Source organism: Callospermophilus lateralis, chromosome 20 (assembly GCF_048772815.1).
Source record: "Callospermophilus lateralis isolate mCalLat2 chromosome 20, mCalLat2.hap1, whole genome shotgun sequence".
Classification (NCBI taxonomy): domain Eukaryota; kingdom Metazoa; phylum Chordata; class Mammalia; order Rodentia; family Sciuridae; genus Callospermophilus; species Callospermophilus lateralis.
This window is the reverse complement of record NC_135324.1, coordinates 3,636,298-3,657,012: the sequence shown is the minus strand read 5'-3', so window position 1 is coordinate 3,657,012 and position 20,715 is coordinate 3,636,298. Positions and strand designations below refer to the sequence as shown.

Below are 20,715 nucleotides of genomic sequence, written 5' to 3'. Positions count from 1 at the left end.
AGTCCACAGGGCGGCTGCGCACTCACGCTTTCTCCGAAGCCAGCAGCTCCTGGGCGATGGCGAGGGCTCGCGACGGTCCTTCCCCCTGCGGAGGGGACAGAGGGTCAGGGGACAGTGTCCAAGGCCAGTCCCCACGGCTCCTCCCGCGGTCACCAGCCACTCCTTAGGGGACTTCGGCAGGCCACCCCCCTCCTGGCCTGGCTTCCTCCCCTGGGCACCTGCAGGCATCGAGGGCAGGGGGCTGAGGGGTGCCCAGCTGGTCCCGGGCACCACAGTGACCACATCTGCCTCCCAACCTCAGCAGCCGGGGGCAGGTGGCCCGCGGTGGCACAGAGGGCACTAGACAGGGACGCCCAGCTTCTGGCTCCACCTCTGCCTCCTGGTTCGGTTCTGCACAACCTCTTTCCAGAGTTGGGCCTCAGCTCCCCTCCCCACCCTCTGTGCTGCCGCCGAACTTGAAGACATCAAGAGAAAAGTCCCCGCTACTGACGAGAGGCGCGTCACCCCGTGGAGCGTGGCGGATAAATGACACAAGCCTGCCGCAGAGCTTCCATAGGGAATGAGGGGAAGAGAATGATCCAGAACTACTACGTTTCTTCCCCTATAAAGTGAGGCCGGGCCGGGCGCGGTGGCACATGCTTGTCATCCCAGAGGCTTGGGAGGCTGAGACAGGAGGATCGCCAGGTGGAGGCCAGCCTCAGCAACAGCGAGGCGCTAAGCAACTCAGCGGGACCCTGTCTCTAAATAATGACACAAAATAGGGCTGGGGACGGGGCTCAGGGCTTGAGCACCCCTGGATCAATCCCTGGTACCAAAAATAAAAAGTACTAGAAGTCCAAAAAGGCCAGCTGTGGAGGGGTGCACCTGTGGCCCAGGGGCTCCTGAGGCTGAGGTGGGAGAGTCCTTGAGCCCAGGAGTGGACGGCGAGCGGCCTGGGCAGCACAGCGAGGTCGTCTCAAGGCCAGTAAGGCTGCACGCCATGCCCACAGCAGCCCCTTCGCAAAGCTGAGAACCCCCGTGGGTGACTGCGGGCTGGGGTCCCTCTGTAGGCAATAGGGGCACCCAGCTCCCACCAATGGCTCGGCCGACGATGGATGTGTCCCCGCCAGACAGCGGCCCAGGGACCTGCCAGCCGCGCTGGGCTGCCCCAGCCTCGGGCGTCGCCCATCTGGCCCCTTGGAGAGGTGTTTGTTGAACCAGGAAATGACCTTCAAGAGGAGGGGACGGCGTCCGGGGACGGGCTTCTGGGAACAGGGTCCCTGCAGGAGCGTGGGGGTGGGGCTGGGCCTGAGCCATGGGTCCTGCTGCCCAGACCCCGGCGCAGGGTGTCCCCCGGGCAGCCCCGGCCAGCGCTGCCCCCCCAGGCCCCAAACCCACCGGCCGCTCAGCTCCTGGCTACGGGGGACCAGGGCAGGGACGGAGGGACAGTCCTTCCCGTCCCAGGAAGAGTCGGGCTGCGGGTCCTTGGCCTCTGGGCCTCCGTTTTCCTAGCTGTCAACGGGCAGCTTAGCCTCCTTCTAGAACATTCCTTGCCAGTGTGTGGGTGGGGTCCCCAGGATCCAACCACGCGTCTGTGTGGCCGGGAGTCCTCAGTTTGTTTTAGAATATAGCTTTTCCCCCATAAAACGTACCCACGGAGGTCAGTCTGTAATGGGTCTTTATTACTTTTAAATGAATTAAAAGAAACTTCTAAAGTTTTCCTCAGATTTCTCTCTTTTTTGTTGGTCCTGGGGATGGAACCCGGGGTGCTTACCCACTGAGCCCCGTCCCCAGCCCTTTTTCTATTTTATTTAGAGACAGGGTCTCGCTGAGTTGCTCAGGGCCTTGCTAAGTGTCTGAGGCTGGCCTCCACCTTGCGATCCTCCTGCCTCAGCCTCCCGAGCTGCTGGGGTGACAGGCGTGGGCCACGGCGCTCAGCTCAGGATTTCCTTCTCAAGGGCAGAACGATACTCCGTGGTGTGGGCGTCTGTCACGTGTTCCTCAGCCACTCCGCCTGGGAGGGCCATAAAGAGGCCAGACAGTGTCACCAACACAATGAACTCTCCGTGCCTCTGTCGTCCCCTCGCCCTTGGGAGTGCCCAGAGTGGCCGAGATGGTGGTCAGCGGGCTCTGGGTGGTCAGTGGCCGGAGGAGGCTCTTCCGGCTCCCAGTCCCTGTCCCCCCACCCCACGTTGGTCCAAGAAGGATCCAGTCACACCTTCCAAAAGCCCGTCAGGGGCCAGTGGTGTCCTCTGTCCATCTGTCCATCTGCTGCCGACCCCCTGGTCCTTCCCACGCAGCCCCCCCCCCTGCCTCCTCACACGCAGCCCCTGTGGCTCCGGTTCCGCTGCCCAACCGGGCCCTCGGGTCCCCAGGGCTGGGCACTCAGGGTCCCCAGGCTGGCCCTCCCTGCCGGGCCTCAGTTCTCTGTTGGTCGAGGGGACGTTCGGAAGGGGACACAGAACCCGCAGGGTGACGTTTAAAGACGGCGGTGGCCTGAGGTTGGGGACTCCCTTAGTGTCCTTCCCGGCACAGGGGCTCCTGTGTGTGGGTCACGGGGACCTGGGGAGGTGCCTGCTGACCCCGACGGCGAGGGCCTGGGGTGAGCCTGGGGGCCGCGCTTCCCACAAGCGGCCAGGTGCCCTGGTCACCGCTGACCCGCCCACGGAGCTCAGCAAACCAGGAAGGATGCGGGTCAGACGCGGCTCACTGTGCGGAGGCCGGACGCCGGGCCAGACGCGTCCCCATGTTGTCAAACCGTCACACATTGTGTGACCCCTCACTTAGGAGCAGGAAGGGCACCTAATGGTCCCCTCCCTCGGTGTCTGAAGGAATCTTCGAGGCTCATTTTCCCCAGGGGTTGTGACAGGGAAGGGGGGAGAGATGGGAGAGTTCAGAGAAACAGGACCCGAAGTCACAAGAGTGGGACTGGGCCTCGCCAGGAGAAAGAGGTCCCCGCAGGACGCCCTGCCCAGGAGGTGGCACTTAACCACCTACGCAAAGGCCCGCATCGTGCTTTGGGTGGAGGAAACGTCAAGTGCAAAGGCCCTGGGGTGGGTTTTTAAGAAAAAAAAAAAAAAAAAACAGAAACAGAACTTTTCTTGGCATCCCTGAAGCTTAAAAGGGTGCAGAGAGCTGGGCGCCGTGGCCCACGCCCATCATCCCAGCAGCTCGGGAGGCTGAGGCAGGAGGATCCCAAGGTGGAGGCCAGCCTCAGCCACTCAGCAAGTCCCTAAGCAGCTCAGGGAGACCCTGTCTCTAAATAACATATAGAAAAGGGCTGGGGACGGGGCTCAGGGGTCAAGCGCCCCTGGGTTCAATCGACAGAAACACAGACAGACGGACAGGCGGGCGGGTGGGAGGACAGGGACGCTCAATTCCCTTGTGGATGAGAATCTGGGCAAAGTGATCTTCCGGGGACAGCTGACAGCATGCTCCTGGCTCTGCCTGGCCGTGGCCCCTGCTGGACACTTAAGGGTCCCCTGCCTGGGCAGGAGCTGCCTCTGGTCTGTGTCCCCAGGCTGGTCACTGCCGTCCAGCCGGCGGCCAGCTCTGCCCTCCCTCAGGAGCTCCGGCCTCCCCAAGCCCCCGGAGACCCCTCACCCTCACCGTGGTCCACTCGGATCTCAGACAGCGGAACCAGCACAGAGGGGACGGGACGGAGCCGGGACACTCAGCTAGCACGTGGCCACGCTGGGCCTGACCTCTCCGCTCTCGGCCCCTGGCCCCTGGCCCCTGCGGGTGTTGGAGCAGTGGAGACCCGGAGCCAGGGAGGTCCACCCGGGTGACCGTCAATGCCAACGTCAGGTTTTGGCAACGGTCCCAAATGGACAGACCCCCTGCTGTCCCTCTGGTGCGGTGCTGGGGAGGGAACCCTGGGTGTCACAGTGCTGAGGACGCCCCCTTCCACTGGGCTACCCCAGCCCCCTCCAGCTTTATACCAAGACCTTGCTGACTTGTTGAGGCTGGCCTCCAACTTGCGATCCTCCTGCCTCAGCCTCCTGGGTTGCTGCCATCCCAGGTGTGCACTGCGCCCGGCTCACGGGCCCCGCGGAGAGACCTGCCTGGCGAGGGACTCGGGGTCTCCCCGGGCCACCTGCTGTCTCCTTCCAGACCCACGCAGCGTCTGTCCCACCCGCCACCTCCGGGCTCCGCTGCGGGATCAGGGGAACCGGTTTTCGTTCTAACTCGGTTTGCAGCTGGTCGAGTCCTACCTTGTGGGTGAGGCTGGGGTCTCTGGGAGCGCTCTCCTCCTCCTCCGAGCTTCCCTGCTCTTCATCCGATGCCAGGTCCTCTTTGGGGGCCACCGCCGAGATAGGACAGACCTTGTAGGGCTCTGTGTAGGCGCTGGAAGGAGCAGGGGAGAGGGTTAGCAGGGGACAGGAGAAGCAGCCGGGGACCCAGTCAACGACGTGAGCCGTGAGCAACTGCTCTGTCCACGGAGCTCCACGTCCCCCGTGGGCTGGCCTCTCTTTAGTGCCTTGAATACGTCAGGCTCTTTGCTACCCCAGGGCCTTTGCACGAGCGAAGACAGGACCACATTCCTGTTAGGGACTAGGCAGGCTGGGACACAGAGGGCAGGTCCAAAGAAAATGATCTTGGTGTCACTTTGCTGGCAGATAGCGTGAAGGTCACCGCCTAGCACCCCCGTGGAAGGTTCACATCTGAAGACTTATTGTGCAGGCACCGCCGTGAGCTAACTCAAAAATACGTGCATTTAACACGTATGCACCAATGGCTGGCTTTGTGCTGGACACGGGCTGGGCCTCTGCTCTGGCCATTTTACGTATCAAAGTCAGGGAAGGGCAGACGGGAGAGTTCATGCGGGAGCTGAGGCTGCCTGGATTCCCAGTCTGGCTGGGACAGGGACAGGGACGGGCTGGGTTTCACCTCGCCGAGCCTCGGCCGTGCCAGCCCGCGGGGCCGTGGGGAAACCCAGAACATTAACTGATGTTAACGTTAAATATTCTCTCCCTCCCTCTCTCTCTTGTTTTTGGTACTAGAGATTGGACCCAGGGGGGCTCTACCACTGAGCCCCGTCCCCAGCCCTTCTTGTTTTTTATTTTGAGACAGGGTCTTGCTAGGTTGCTGAGGCTGGCCTCCACCTTGAGATCCTCCTGCCTCAGCCTCCCAAGCCGCTGCCATGACAGATGTGCGTCACTGTGCCCAGAGGTTTTTCTGTTTCCTTCAGATTGACTCGTTTTGAACACTGACGACCTGCTCTTCTTCATGCTAAGGAATGACGCCCGTGGAGCCCCGGTGAGTGGCCCTGCTCCCCACTGGACACGCAGGCCTCGCAGATGATGGTAAGCCTGGTCCCTTGTACTCCACTGACCTCTGTGTTTCATGTGACCTCAGCTACGGTGGGAAGTGTGGCCCGCCCTGATGGCTGGCTTATGATCAAACCCCTGGCCTCTGTTTTCCAGAAAGATCATGGAGACAGAAGTCGGGGGCACGGGGTCAGGGGTGCGGATGGTATTTCTGGTTCATGACTTCACCAGGGCACTTGGGGACGTGAACAGGACACAGGACGAGACAGTGCCACTAAGAGCTGCTCTCACAGCTGTGGCAGTGGCTCACGCCTGTCCTCCCAGCAACTCGGGAGGCTGAGGCAGGAGGATCACAACTTCAAGGGGAGCCTCAGCAAGTTAGCGAGACCCTCAGCAACTCTGTGAGACCCTCAAAAGCAAAAACTGAAAGGGCTGGGACATGGCTCGGTGGTAGGGCATCCCCGGTACCATGGGGGGAAAAAGGCTTTCGAAGCACGGACCCACCCCAGTGCCTTTGCACAGTCAGTGGAAACGAAGCAACAGACCCCATCTTGGACAGAAGCCATCAGTTAAATAAACGAATCAAACATATGGAGACTCAGACCACAGGTGTCAACACAGCTGCTCCTGCAGCCCGTGGTCACCGTCACCCGACGGATCTTCAAATACCAGGAAGGTGACCCCCTGAGAAGCCTCCTCCCAGGCCGGGGCATAGCTCAGCAGTAGAGGCTCGCCCAGCCTCTTCCGAGTGCTCCCACCAACCCCGGCCGAACCGCTGTCCTGCTGAGTGGCCGCTGCCTTCCTCGGGAGCCAGCCCAGAGCACGCCCAGGACCGCCAGTGCCCAGTCGGTGACAGAGACTGAGGCGGGAGGTGAGCACACAGGGGCACCTCAAAGGTGGCCACCCCCATCCCTCACCTGGATGGACTCATGCACCGTCCATCACCCTCCCATCCATCCATCTACCGTCCACCCATCCACCCTCTCCTCCAGCCTCCCCTCCAGCCTCCGCTCCAGCCTCCGCTCCAGCCTCCCCTCCAGCCTCCCCTCCAGCCTCCGCTCCAGCCTCCGCTCCAGCCTCCCCTCCAGCCTCCCCTCCAGCCTCCGCTCCAGCCTCCCCTCCAGCCTCCCCTCCAGCCTCCGCTCCAGCCTCCCCTCCAGCCTCCCCGGTCCCCACGTGACCTCCTGACTCACAGGCCCCTTGAACCTACTGCACCTTGAGTGGGGGCGCGCTGGGAAATTCTGGGTGAATGGTCCCTTCAGGATTAATACGTTCCCCATCCTTGAGGAATTCACCAGGGACATTCACATGAAAACAGACGCAAGGGCCAGGCAGTCAGTACTGAAGTCAGGTGAGCAGGAAATGGAGGACTTTGGCATCTGATAGAGAATTGCTGTGTGACCTTGAGAAAGTCACTCAACCTCTCTGTTTTTTAATCTGTAAGTTGGGGAGAGTGGGAGAGGTTCCTTGCTGCACTGAATCAAAACAGGATGGTCAAAGTGGTCCCTCCTCGGCATGGAGGAGGAGAGTCTTCCTGGCCAGCCTGAAGGAGCCTGCAGGAGGCCCAACCCCTAACCCCCCAGGCCGGTTTCCACCAGGCCTGTTCTCCCTGGGAATCTGCTTGGGCTTAAAGGGAACATAAATCACAGCTGCCGGAGCTCGTGGCCTTAAGTGACCCGCCCAGAGTGCTCAGGCCTTTCCAGCAGCCTGGAGTCATTAAAAACAGCCCTGGGCCTCCAGTGGGGAGGCCAAGGCTGTGCACAGCCCACGCTGGCCAGCGCTGACCCTTAGATTCCGTCCAGTCTCAGAGTCCTCGCAGCCAGAGCCTGAGCACAGCCAGACACGGCCGCCTGTGCTAGCCCGGGAGCCAGGCCACACTGCCGATGTCACCCGGCTCCTCCTCGCTGGGTGGGGACTTCCCCAGGGGAGGCCAAGGGGGGAGGCTGAGCTCTGGGAGCTGAGTGGGAAACGGAGCCGGGGAGACCCCACAGGGACCTGGGAGAGGAGGACAGGGGCAGGGGCTGCACATCAGAGAGCCCCCAGCCTCCCGGGTCCCTTCTGTCCCCGCAGTCCCCTCTGCCTCCCCAGGGCCCCCAGCACCATAGCCTCCCCGAGGTGACCCCTTTTGCTGGGAGACTCCTTGGCGCTCAGAACGTCCCTTCCCGCGTCCACCCAGACATCAGCTGCAGTGCAGATGGGACCTCAGGGGACAAGGCGCAGGGGACCCTCATGGAGGGCTGGGGAGTCCCTGCGATCCTCCTGTCACAGCACAGCACCGCACGTCGGGGCCAGGCGGTGGCTCTTTGGGCCTCTGCATCTGCCAGGTGGAGGTGGAGGCTGCTGCGCAGGCGCAGGAGGCCGTCCGGAGCGGGGCTGCCCTGTCGGGGGCGGGGCTGCCCTGTCGGGGGCGGGGCTGCCCTGTCGGGGGCGGGGCTGCCCTGTCGGGGGCGGGGCTGCCCTGTCGGGGGCGGGGCTGCCCTGTCGGGGGGCGGGGCTGCCCTGTCGGGGGGCGGGGCTTCCCCGCGGGAGACCTGCGCTCCTCCTCCTGCAGCCACCTCCCGCCCAGGCCGGGTCAGCCAAGGGCCAGGCCAGAGCTGCTTCCCAGAAAGCGGCTCCCAGGCGAGGCTTTTCAGAAAACTCACTTCCACTCCCCACTAAGTGCAAACAGAAGTCCGTCCCGGCTCTGCGACCTCGGGGTGTCCCCATGTCCCCGCAGATGGACTAGGGGGACAGCTTCCCTTCTGCTGCAACTTTTAATAGCTGTTACACGTCGCAGACCCTTTGGAAGCGCACCACCCGGGGCGGCTTAGCACACGCCAGGAGGGTTTGGCGCCAGCCCAAGAAAGGAAACCCGCACCCCGCCCTTAGGGTCACTCCCATTCCCCAGAGGTCCCCCAGCCTCTGGCAACCGCTAGTCTGCTCTGCTTTCAGTCTCTGTCGCCTTGTCTGTTCTGAATAAAATTATACAACCTAATGCCCTTGGGATCTGGCGTCTTTCACTCGGCATCTGGTAGCCAGGACCAGCCCTTCCCTCCTTTTCATGGCTTAGTAATATTCCACCGAATGGCCAAGACCGGGTTTTCCTTCTTTGCTGGATTGCTGACAGACATCTGGATCGTGTCTAGTTTTTGCTGCTGTGAACAAGGCGGCTGAGAACATCTGCATGCAAGTTTTTTGGAGTCGATGATGGGTGTGTTCTGGATATGTATCCTGGAAGAGAGGAACTGCTAAGTCACAGGGTGACTGTGGAGGCCCTGCTAGACTGCCTTCCCGGGTGGCCACAAGTGCGGGGACTCTTGATTTCTCTGCCATTTCCTTGCCAACACGGGTTATGGGCGGTCTCTTTCATCTTGGCCATCCAAGTGGGTTTGAAGTGGTTTTATTGGAATGTTGCTATCCCTGAATCCGGTTCAGTCTCCCACTCCAAGCAAATACTGCTATTTCCCCCAAAAAAGAAAAGAAAAAATATGATGATGACTACGAAAGGCCTATTTTCAGATCATCGAATGAGCTTCCCAAGATGTAGAACTTTCAAGAAATTTGTGGAAGCCTCACACAATGACAGACTACTAAATAAAAGGAAATATGCAAGAAAAATTTACAAGCCACAGCCCCACACTCCTAAGTACCCTGGCTCCAGTTTTGGGAAACAGGAGTGGCCTTTGACATCTTGGATAATTGTCCCCCAAGATTTAGGTGTTGAAACCTTGATCCCTCAGGTGGTGCTATTGGAAGGTGAGGGGACCTTTAAGAGGTGGAGCCTAGTGAGAGGAAGTTAGGTCATTGGGGGTGTGCCCTCCAAGGCAATCGTGGGAATAGTGCCTCTCTCTGCTTCTTGGCCAGAGGTGAGTAGTTAGGCTCCACTGTATGCTTCCCTGCAAGCCCAGAAGCAATGGGCCCAGCCCAGCATGAACGGGAATGTTCAAAACTGAAAGCCCCCAAATAAACCTTTTTTCTTTATAAGTTGATGTCCACAGGTAGTTTGTCACAGTGACGCAGAGCTGACTAACAAACAGCTTGGGGCAGCAGAGCAGGTGTGTGCATTTTTGGTTCTCAATATGATATTTGAGGGTTGTCTGTCCAGAGGGGAGGAATTCTGTTTCAGTGACTCCCACCACATCTTGGGCGTCTGTCCATCATGTGCACCCAATGCGACACCCCGCGGGTCTGTGCCCAGGTCTGTGCCTTCCCATCACTGAGCCTCCCCAAATCTGTTCTGGAATCCTGCCCCCCTCCCTTCCGCTTGCCCAGCCGGGGTCTGACCCAACTTGTGCCTCTTCCACGAAGCCTCTGGGAGAGGCACCTGGGGGTGGACGCTGGGGATGGCAGGACACAGCCCTCCTGAGCGGTCACGTGCTCAGAGCCCCATGTCTGAACCGAGCTGCAGCCGCTGAGCCCCCAGCACACTCCAGATCTGGGCCACAACCAGGGGCTTGGGGCGCGCAGTGCTGCCCCCCAGGACGGGCACACCCGGGCACTGCCCAGGGGTCATCCTGGCCCGGTGCCTCTGTCCTCCCCTGGCGCATCCACCGGCTTCCCCTCAGCCTGCACCAGGGCTTCTGCACATCTGTGCGGGACCCGGGCCTGCAAGTTCCAGGGTCTCCAGGCCCCTTCCTCAGCAGGTCTGGTGGACGCTGACCGGCCTCTCCTCCCCACTCAGCCCCGGGCAGGAGGACACGCAGCACAGCCCCTTCCCCACACCCCCTGCAGAAGCACAGGGCAGGTGGAGAAGGAGGCACAGAGGTGGTAAATTAGGAGCTCGGATGCAAAAAGAGGAAATCTGGTTCTCGAACCCAGGGGCGCTTGACCACGGAGCCCCCTCCCCAGCCCTTTTTATTTTTTTTAATCAGGAGACTGAGTCTCACGACGTTGCTTAGGGCCTCACTAAGTGGTCGAGGCTGGCCTTCACTTGTGATCCTCCTGCCTCAGCCTCCCCAGCCACTGGGATGACAGGCGTGCGCCTCTGCACTCGGCACCTGTTTCTCTTCAAGGGGCGAAACTAGGTTCAGAAAAGTGGCTAAGCCTGCGCCTGACACCTGACCCAGGCTGGATGAATGCGCCTTCTGTTTCCAACTCTCATTCTGCCTTTAAAATATAACCTGAACTCAGCCACGATGGGAATCAGTGTGCGGGGGTCCTCAAAAGACCAGGCATGGAGCCAGAGGCGGTGTGGCGCACACCAGCCATCCGGGGACTCTGGAGGCTGAGGCAGGAGAATCACAAGTTGGAGGCTAGCCTCGACGAACTAGTGAGACCCTGTCTCAAAATAAAACACAAAATAGGGCTGGGGAGGGGGCTTAGTGGCCGAGTGCCCCTGAGTTCAACCCCTAGCACCAAAAAAAAAAAAAAGGAAAATAAGATAGAAAGGGAGGGTCTCATGAACACTGAGGTGACGGGGGGGGGGGGGGGGGGGGAGGGGGGGAGGGGGGGGAGGGCGGTGGGTCCTGGGGAATGACACTGGCCAAGTCATGTTGTCGTATCATGCGCAGATTCAGATGTCTAAACACTATTAATATATGATTATGCACCAATGAAAAATAGGAAGAAAACTTTTAGTCAAATAAATACAAGCTCAGGCCCCTCCCTGCGCCCCACAAGATTCCAGTCTCCCCCACTCCTCAGGGAAGGCTTTGGTGACATGAGTGAGGCCGACCTGTATCCCAGGGTCATGGGGCTGGGTGGGGCTGGCCTGTTTTGTTTTTTGGTCCTAGAGATGGAACCCAGGGTGCTCCACCCCTGAGCCACATCCCTGTCCTTTTAACTTTATTTTGAGACTATGGTCACTAAGTGGTTGAGGCTGGCCTCTAACTTTCAAATCCTCCTGCCTCAGCCTCCTGAGGGGCTGGGGTTACCGGCGGCCTGGCCTGCATCTTGCTCTTCTCGGCTCTGCTCCTCTGTGCGTTTGAAGGTCAGGGTCCAGCAAGGCACCAGTTCAGCAGGCGGGGACAGCAGGGAAGGCCCAGAGGGCAGAGCAGGTTCCACAGCTCCCGGGGGCCTCCAGGGACGAGGGGCCACCTGTCCCGGGCTCTCTGAGGCTGTCTGGGAGGGAAGAGGCGTGGGAGGGGACAGGGCTGTGGGGGGTCAGCTTTTCCACCAAAAAAAAAAAAAGCGTCACACTTGGGGTGGGGGAGGGGCACCCGCCCTGGGTCCAGCCAGAGCCCAGACTCGTCTTCGGGGCTCAGGGAGGTGGGCCGCCCACCACGGGTCCACCGCCCTCCCAGGCCTCGTCCTGCGTTTCCTGTGAACTCCGACACTTCCTCCCTGGCAGAGCTGGGGACACGCCCGGCTGACAGGGCCCTGCACAGGATGGTGGCAGGGACTCAGCTGCACTCCTCACCTGGCCCAGCAATGCCACCACCTGCCAGAGCCGACCACGCCGCAGGCCACAGATGGGCCAAGCAAGGCCCACGGGGGACAGGGCAGGGCTCTGGGGCGGCACAGGTCTGCAGGAGGACTCCAGAGGCTGAGGTGCACCCAGTGTGACCCGGGGAGGCTGGGGAGGCTGGGGAGGCCGGGGAGGCTGGGGAGGCCGGGGAGGCCCGGGAGGCTGGGGAGGCCAGGGAGGCCGGGGAGGCTGGGGAGGCCGGGGAGGCCGGGGAGGCTGGGGAGGCCGGGGAGGCCGGGGAGGCCGGGGAGGCTGGGGAGGCCAGGGAGGCCGGAGAGGCAGGAACAGTGGTCAGGAGGCCGGGACTCCGGAACCATCCCGCCTGCGCTTCTAGAGCCTGCCCTCCACGGGGACATCTTGCAAAGTTTTCTGTGCCTCCATTTTCCTGACCCCTGAAATGGGACACGGCGGCCTTTACCCCAGACTGAGGCAACCTCCGGCCGCAGGGTTTGCCACTTTCAAATCAGGAGCTGCAGGTCTGAGCCACAGCCCCTGGGGACGCTCGGGGACTGGAATTCCAACCTCAAAATAGATCCGAGTGCGAGGGCCGCCCTGGGCGCGGAGGCTCGGCTCTGCCAGGAATTCATCCTGTGACCTTGGACAAAAATACCTCCCTCCTGGTTTTCGGTTTCCTCCTTACAAAATGGAGTCCCAAAGCCCCACTCTGCCTCCCTCCGGGGAGAGCGGAGGGGACAATGGGCAGGGAAGTCCCCGTGGATGATGCCTGAGGAGGTGAGGCCAGGCACCGGTGGCCCTAAGAAGGACAGAAGAGAGAATAAAGACAGGTAGAGAGGACCCCAGGGAGGGACCAAGAACCTGGACGGCCTCTGTGAGGCCCTTCCTCCCCACGCCAGGTCTTCTCCCAGGTCTCAGATCTTGCCCATGACCTCCCAGTGACTCGGGAGGCTGAGGCAGGAGGATCGCAAAGTAGAGGCCAGCCTCAGCAACTTATGGAGGCCCTCAGCAACTCAGGGAGACCCTGTCTCTAAATAAGGTGTAAAAAGGGCTGGGGAGGGGGCTCAGTGGTCGAGCGCCCCTGGGTTGGACCCCCTGCATTAAAAAAAAAAATCCGTCTTTTATCAAAATGGCCTTGGGGTAATTTTGGACTAGGTGACCTGGGGGCGGCTCTGGGGGTCCTCAGGGGCTGAATTCTCAGGTGATAGGTCACCAGGGCCCACAGCTGGCCTGATGTCACATTTAACAAGAAGTGGGACACCTGCTTCTTAGGTCAGTGGGGTCCAAGGGCCTGTTTCAATTTGGGCCTTTATTGTACTTGAACTTGACCCCAGGAGCGTCACAGAGCGCCAGAGGAGGCCGAGACGCTGACGTTGAGGGACCTATGATGCAGGATGGTGACCACCGTTATCTACTGATCAAATTCATTTCTGTGACACTGACTCTACAGCCGACTCGTCCTGAGTCGAGGTCCCCTGGTCCTGGGATCTCCTCTGGTGACATTCCCAAAGACAGCACCCAGACCTGGCCTTCAGTGACAAACCAGAAGGTCCCTGTTGGTGTGGTGTGACACGTGGAACGTGTCCCCAGTCCCCGCCCCGAGGCCGGGTGCTCCTGGGCTTGGCTCCTGGTCCCTGGGAGAGGACTCTGCCAGGAGGGTGAGGTCATCCCCGGGTTGTGGGGACAGACGCTGGTTCCCAGGGCCAGGCCTCGAGGACCAGAGAGGCTGAGACACCCGCCCAAGGTCTCACAGGACCCGGGGTCTCTGGCCTCACACACAAACCTCCCTGGGCACAGCGACGCCTCTGTAGGAGCCAGGGGACCCTGGACAGCAGCTCCCGACTCCAACCCAGGGCAGGGCGTGTGGGGTGGCTCCGCGGGAGCCCCTGGGGAGGCTGGGTGTCCGCAAGTGTCCCCCAGCGCTGCGCGAAGCTTGCTTTTGCTGGTCAGTATCGACTTGGGAATGTGGGAGGCCGAGGCAGGAGGATCTCCCGTTCAAAGCCAGCCTCAGCCACAGGGAGGCCCTGAGCAACTCAGCGAGACCCTGTCTCTAAATAAAATTCCAAATAGGGCTGGGGACGGGGCCCAGGGGTCGAGGGACCCCGAGTTCAATCCTGGTGCCCCCCAATAAATAAATAAATAAATAAAGAGTCTCTGAGAGAAAGACACAGGTAGACCCGGGTGCTCTGTGGGAGTGGGTGGCTCTGTTGGACCTCAACATGAAGGCAGGGCTGCAGCCTTCACCCCGGCCTCCCCCTGCCCTGGAGCCCTGGGGTGAAGGGGCTTCTCGTGGGTCTCAGGGGAGGAAAGAGCCATAGGGTGCCCCCAGGCTCCAGCTCCCTGAGAAATGAAGCACCCTGCGGAGGACGGCGCCCACTGCTGAGCGTCCAGCTCCACCCGAGCCTGCGGTTCCCATGTGACACTGTCTGACTCCGCTGTCCCAGCAAGCTTACGGGATCCCCGACTCCGTCTTACAGATGAGACACCGGAAGCCCAGAGACGTGCGGCGACTAACCCAGGATCACACAGTAAGCCTCAGCGCCAAGGTCCTGAATCTATCCTGACTCAGAAGCAAGACGCTCCCGCACTGCCACCTGCAGCCACCTGTCCTGCCTGGCTTTTCCCCCCAGGTCCCTTCTTGGACACATACACAGGATTGTCACCAGGCCCCGTGACTGTTTCCCTGGTACCTCCAGCTGGACTTCAGATGGCCGGAGTGGACCAGACTCAGGAGGAGGTGACACCCCAGACACCAGGCAAGGAGAAGCCACAGGCTACGGGGGAGCGTCTCTCTCTCGGGCTGCAAACGCGGATCCCTGAGGAACACCCCAGACCCCGAGAACCAGGGTCTTTGGAGGTAGGACCCGGAAACCTACCTTTTCATTTTTGGGGTACCAGGGATTGAACCCAGGGGCGCTTTACCCCTGAGCCCCGTCCCCAGCCCTTTTTATATTTTATTTAGAGACAGGGTCTCCCTGAGTGGCTCAGGGCCTGGCTAAGTGGCTGAGGCTGGCCTCCACCTTGCCATCCTCCTGCCTCAGCCTCCCGAGAGGAATGACAGGCATGAGCCATCCCATCCAGCTGCAAATGAGACTTTTTGAACAACTGATTTTCCAAAAGCCCAGTTAAGGTTGGAGGAAGGCCGCAGACCACGGTGAGGAGATCCAGGTTCAAGTCCCAGCCCCTCCCCACCCAGCCCCGCGACCCTGGGCCAGCCCCCTCTGTTTCCTGGGTCTTGGTTCCTTTGCCTGTCAGCTGGGGCCGGGGACCCCTTCCCTCCAACCCCCAGGTGCCGAGAGGATAAAAGAAAAGTTGGGAGGGTCCTTGGGGCTCCCTCTGCCTGGTGGCCCTGGACTGGAGCTTTGTGCAGGGGAATCCGTGACTGGGAGGTCCCTGTGGGAGGCTGGACAGCCTCCGGGGGGCTCTGCAGGCCCTGGGGACAGAGGGCCGTCCAGGGGGATCTGACTCCACTGACCCCAACAGCATCCAGCCCAGGACTCGGCAGGCCCGGCCTCGGATTTGGAGGCTAAAAGAAAAGGAGGCCCTCGGCCTCCTGGTCCCGAGCCAGGTCCCTCTTGGACACGCAGAGGACTTTGGAGCTCTCCAACCCCGGGGTCCCTCTGCGGTGGCTCTTGGGTGGGGCCGTCCATGTCCTGTGCCAAGCTGGGGACGGGGACCCTGTCTTTCATGCAGAGCCAAGGCCCCAAAGGGAAGATGGAATAAATCAGGCCAAACGTCCCTGGGGACACAGCAGGCGGCGGGCGGCATCTGGAGCCTCTTTTCTTTGCAGAGAAACGCCACCCTGGGCTGGTGACCATGACAGACGCACAGACACACGGTGGCTCCCTGGAGCTGGCCGCCTCCGAGAGGGGACACCCACGGCCACCGTCTGCCCAATCCACACGGTGCCCAGCAGACGAGGCTCGGCAGGAGGGAGGGAATCCTCGTGTCCATCTAGTGGGGAAACTGTGACCTGAGGATTTAGTCGGGGCCACACAACAGGGGGACAAGGAATGGCCGAAGGGACAGGAAAAGGGCAGGTGAATCCCTGGAAAGATTCAGGCGGAGGCCTCAGGGAGGAGGTGGTGTGTGCGAGGAGCCCAGCTGTCCCCCTGGAGGATCTGGACGGCAGGAGGTGGGAAGGGGCCTCTGGGCACGGAGCCCAGCATGAGCAAAGGCCCTGGGGCCCGCATGCAGGAGGGGGCGGGGCCAAGGGGAGCAGAGAGGAGCCGGGAATGGCTGCCCTGCGGAGAGGGGCTCTGTGTCCCCACAAGCCACGGAGGTGCGGGTGGGGGTCTGGCCAGAGGCTGGTCTCTGTGACCTGTGACTGTGCCTGGGACCGTGCTCCGGAGCTCATGGAGGAGACCTTGCTTGGAAGCTTCTAGAACCCAGCTTCTTTGCGCCCACCTGGCCGTGAGCCCGGGTGGCGAGGGACTCGGATGTGGTCCTGTGGTCTGAGGTCGAGGACATGTCCCCCTTGGAGTCCTCTGGGGAGTGGTGGAGGGCCTGGGGGGACGCCAGGGGTGGGTCTAGGACGGCTTGGCATCTGGGCTGCACACGGCAGGGACCAGGCCAGACATCTGGTCACAGCAGCTGCCAGCATCCTCCCCGGGGGACCCTGCAGAAGGCCGGGCCTGGAAACTCCTCGCGGTGGGGGGGGGGGACTCTGAGTCCCCGGAGCTCAGGGCCCGTCCCCTGCTGTCACATTCCTGCCACTCAAAACCGCTCCCCAGTGTCCTGTCTAGATGAGGGAGAGGGGACCGGTCGGTTCCACCTGTGGCCTCTGCGGGGGACTTTTCCTCTTATCTTTTCTGAGATCTTATCCTGAAGGAAAAAAAGAAAATCAGTCCTCTGGGCTCAGAGCTTCAGCTAGTCACACCTCCTAAGGTGACACAAGCCAGCCCGGAGCTGTGGGTGGCCCAGGCTGCCCCAGGCATTCCCAGCAATGGCGTGGAAATGGTCACTGGCCGCAGGACGGCACCTTACAGATGGACGTAACTCCCACCGTCTCTCTTTTTATCCCTTTTTTTTTTTTTTAATGTTTATTTTATCATTTTGGCACCTGGGGTTGAACCCAGGGGTGGCTCTACCACTCGGCCCCATCCCCAGCCAACATAAGAGACTTTCTGCCGGGTGCAGGGGGGACCCATGCCTGAAATCCCAGGGGCTCAGGAGGCTGAGGCAGGAGGCTCGAAAGTTGGAGGCCAGCCTCAGCCACTAAGCCAGGCCCTAAGCAAATCGGTGAGACCCTGTCTCTAAATTTAAAAAATAAAAACAAGAGGGCCTGGGGGGTGGCACCCTGGACTGGACACTCCCCTGGGCTTCTCGTCACCTGCCAATCATCCAGGTGGTCACTGGGGTGTGGGGGGGCGGGCATGGGCACAATCTCGCTGCAGCCAAGCCCTCTGGGACCACCAGACGGCCCTGGAGGCCCAGGTCACAAACACAGAGCTACTGGCCAGTGTCCCAGGCCCACCAGGCACTGTTGGCCCAACAGTCCCATTTGAGTCTCCTGTGGTGGTGCCCGCCTGCAACCCCAGCGCTGGGGAGGCTGAGGCAGGAGGATCATGAGTTTAACACCAGCCTCAGCAACTCAGTGACACTCTGAGTAACGCAGTGAGACTGTGTCCCTAAATAAAATTTCAAAAAGGGGCTGGGCAGGATGGCCCATGCCTGTAATCTCAGCGGCTCAGGAGGCTGAGGCAGGAGGATCTGAAATTGAAAGGCCAGCCTCAGCCATGTAGTGAGGCCCTGAGCAACTTAGGGAGACCCTGTAATAAAATACAAAAAAGGGCTGGGGACAGGGCTCAGGGATTAAGCACCCTGGGTTCAATCCCTGCTACCAAAGAACAAGATTCCCCAGACACCCAGGAACCTTGAGATGCTGTGGCCTCCCTGCGGCCTCCCTGCGGCTCAGACTATAGAGAGGCTCAGACTAATAGAGAGGCTCAGACTGCACAGGCAACACGGCCCAGCAGGAGGGACGCACTGAGTGAGCAGAGGAAGGACCCGGGCGGGCAGGCGGGCGTGGGGAAGGAGGGCACTGCATGTCCATCCCTCCCAGGCCATCTGTCGACCCCACAAGGGCCACAGCAAGGATCTGCCAATCAAAGCTCAGCGGGCTGGGTGCGGTGACACACGCCTGCCATCCCGGCAACAAGGGAGGCTGAGGCAGGAGGATCACAAGTTGGAGGCCAGCCTCGGCAACTTAGCAAGGCTCTAACCAACTCAGCGAGAGATTCTGCCTCAAAATAAAAATTAAAAAGGCCTGGGGATGGGGCTCAGGGGGCAAGTGCCCCTGGGGTCCACCTCCCACGGGGCCAGGATATGCCCTGAGATAGCCTGGGGCCCTCAAGCCTCAGAAGAGACCTGCTCATCCAACAAACTGTCCCCTCTGCACACGGGGCGCTGGGTGGGAGCAGGAGGAGCCATGAGCTGCTCAGGGCTGGGGTCCAGGACCCAGTGCCACAGCTTCTCCTCCTCCCGGGGCTTCTCCTCCCAGCGGGAAGCCTGGGCCTCTCTCCCTCTGGGCCTCCCTCCCTCTGAGCCTCCCTCTCTCCAGGCTGGGGCCAGGGAGACTGAGGAAGCCCAGGAGCATACAGAGGGCTGTGAGCACCCGGGGTGTGGCTGGGCTGCAGGGCCCAGGGCCTCCTGGAGTGGGAGCCTCGGGGTTCCTGGAAGACGGAGGCAGGGAGGCTCCTCCCCGGAGGCCGAGCAGCTGCCTAAACTCCGGGTCTCTCTCCTCCACCACTGACTCACTCGCAGCTGGAACCCAGCCTTGACCTCTGGCCTGGGGCCAGCCAGGAAACTTGGGCTTGGACCAGGGACCTCCCTGGAAACCATCTGCAGCATCCAGGAGGGAGCTGGGAGGGGCGGAGTGGGCCCAGAACAATCCCAGCTGCAAGACGTCACCGCCCTTTCTTCTGCCACCGCCCCAGGTGTGGCCCGTGACCCGCCACAGCCCACCCCAGCTCAGCACCAGGGCTCAGCTCAGCACCAGGGCTCGGCCCTGCCACCTCCACAAGCCACAGGATGGTGGCTTCCCAGCAGATGCCCGGGTTCTGGGTCTGACTGTGCTGCCTGCTGCTGTGTGACCCTGGACCACGCGCTTGCGGTCTCTGGATGGCGCTCACAAGGCAGGGCATGCTTGGCAGCTCCCAGACGCCCTGCACCAGGGGCAGCTACCATGAAAAATGTCTTGAGTTTTCTTTTTGTCCAGCCCTTTCTTGTATTTTATTCAGAGACAGGGTCTCGTTGAGTGGCTCAGGGCCTCACTAAGTTGCCGAGGCTGGCCTCCACCTTGCGATCCTCCTGCCTCAGCCTCCAGTCACAGCTGCTTGCCCCCAGGCCCAGCTACTCTCCGGGGTTTTTGAAATCCAGCTTTTGGATCCATGAAAGGCTCTTCCTGCCCAGCCTGGGGACCACCCGGTCCCTCTGCACATACTCACTGACCTAAGGCCAGGAGAAAGGGCAGTGCAAGTCCAGCATGGCTCCTGGCCCTGCCCTGGGGTCCTGGGTGCGCCTGTGTCCCCGGCCACATGATACACGGAGCCTTGTGCTGCTCACCTGTGACACGGGTCGGGGCTGAACTGTCACCAGGCCGCGCCCCGTCCTTTGCCCACTTACACTGTGAGATTCATTTCCAGTCTCTAAGGCAGATAATAGAAAAAAAAAAAAAAAAGATGACCAGCAAGTGACCGCATCCAGGAACTTAGGATCCAGTGGTATCTGTCCCTTCAACGGTGGCTTGGTGGCTGGCCCTCCACAGAACAAAAGACCTGCCTTTGAGTGACGGGCGGGACGGCTCCCTCCCCCTCCCCCCTCCCCCGTGGGGGGGTCTGGAAACCTCTGGTTAAATTATGGGTGAGCAGAGCCTCGTAAATATGTAGACCCCACAGACAGACAGACAGACAGGTCTCATTACAGAGGACGGCGGGGCCGCAGCAGACGGGGGAGGGGGAGTTCCAACTGCAGGCCTCAGACCCCCCGGGCTCTCGCAGGTGTCCCTGGTGAATGTCCTGGTCACCCGCTGTGACCACAGGGTAAACACGAAGAGCTAAAGTGAACCCAGAGAACGTCACAGTCCAGTCCCAGGCTCCCACGGAGCCCTCTGCAAGTGTCAACAGTCTCCAGTCTCCCGGTGACTCTCTGGGGCAGCTGCTGTGACTTCCCTGGTTTTCAACCCACGAGGAGGCTGGGGGCACAGAGAGGTTCAGGAATCTGCCCAAGGACGCCCAGCTCCTTAGAAACAGAGCTGGGGTCGCCACGCAGCCTTCTGACCCAGCCCTGACCCTCTGTGGCGGGGAGACTTTCCAAGTACCCTCCGCACCTACGGAGGGTGGCTCTTCTGATCCTCCTCGCGCCAAGGCTTATTGCGGTACGGATCACGGCACCACTCTGAACCTCAGTTTCCTCTTCTACCCCCACAGGGACATTTCGCACATTACATGGGATGATGTACCTAAAGGGAACAGGGACCTCCAACAGGATGCAGAGCGTGGGTACCGGGGACGGATGACGTTTTAAAAGTCTGGCTCTGCTGTGGCCAGCTCCGTGACCTTGTGTCCTTCGTTGACCCTTGACCTCTAGGGACCTTAGTCTCCTTATCTTTTACTTTTTGGATTGAACATAGGGGTGCCTAACCCCTGAGCCCCACCCCCAGTCCTTTTTATTTTCTGGACACAGGGTCCCCCTGAGTTGCTGAGGGCCTCGTTAAGTGGCTGAGGCTGGCCTCAACCGTGCGATCCTCCTGCCTCAGCCTCCTGAGCCGCTGGGATGACAGGCGTCCACCACCTGCCCAGGGCACCAAGCTGGGGCTGAGCCTTTAACACAGGGGACCTCGGGGGACTCTCCAGACCCTGGCCCCTCCCAGGCATCCTACTCTGCTGAATCTTTTTTTTTTTTTTTTTGGTAACAGATTCCTCTGCTTCATCTGCGTGTGACACACTTGTCCCCATTGGACAGACAGGAAAATAGAGGGGACTGGGGCTGGGACAAAGGCCTCTCCCCGCCTCCAGGGCTCAGCTGGCCACAGAGACCCTCCGCGGACCCTTGAGCAAGGACCTCGTAAGGAGGCCGCCTCCCGTGAGCAAGGTCGTCCCCAAGGTCCCCGCGGGGGCCACACAG

The 20,715-nt window shown here is 61.0% G+C and overlaps 1 protein-coding gene across 3 annotated transcripts in view; it reads right to left on the bottom strand.

Annotated features, from left to right (window-relative positions):
• Fgd5 (FYVE, RhoGEF and PH domain containing 5) overlaps positions 1–20,715 on the bottom strand; it is a 63,977-nt gene that overhangs the window by 29,269 nt on the left and 13,993 nt on the right. For all 3 annotated transcript variants that reach the window (XM_077106242.1, XM_077106243.1, XM_077106244.1), the window contains exons 3-4: positions 4,194–4,326; positions 27–85 (exon numbers count right to left, since the gene is read on the bottom strand). In XM_077106242.1, coding sequence (XP_076962357.1) covers positions 27–85; positions 4,194–4,326 — 192 coding nt within the window. The remainder of the gene's footprint in view (positions 1–26; positions 86–4,193; positions 4,327–20,715) is intronic.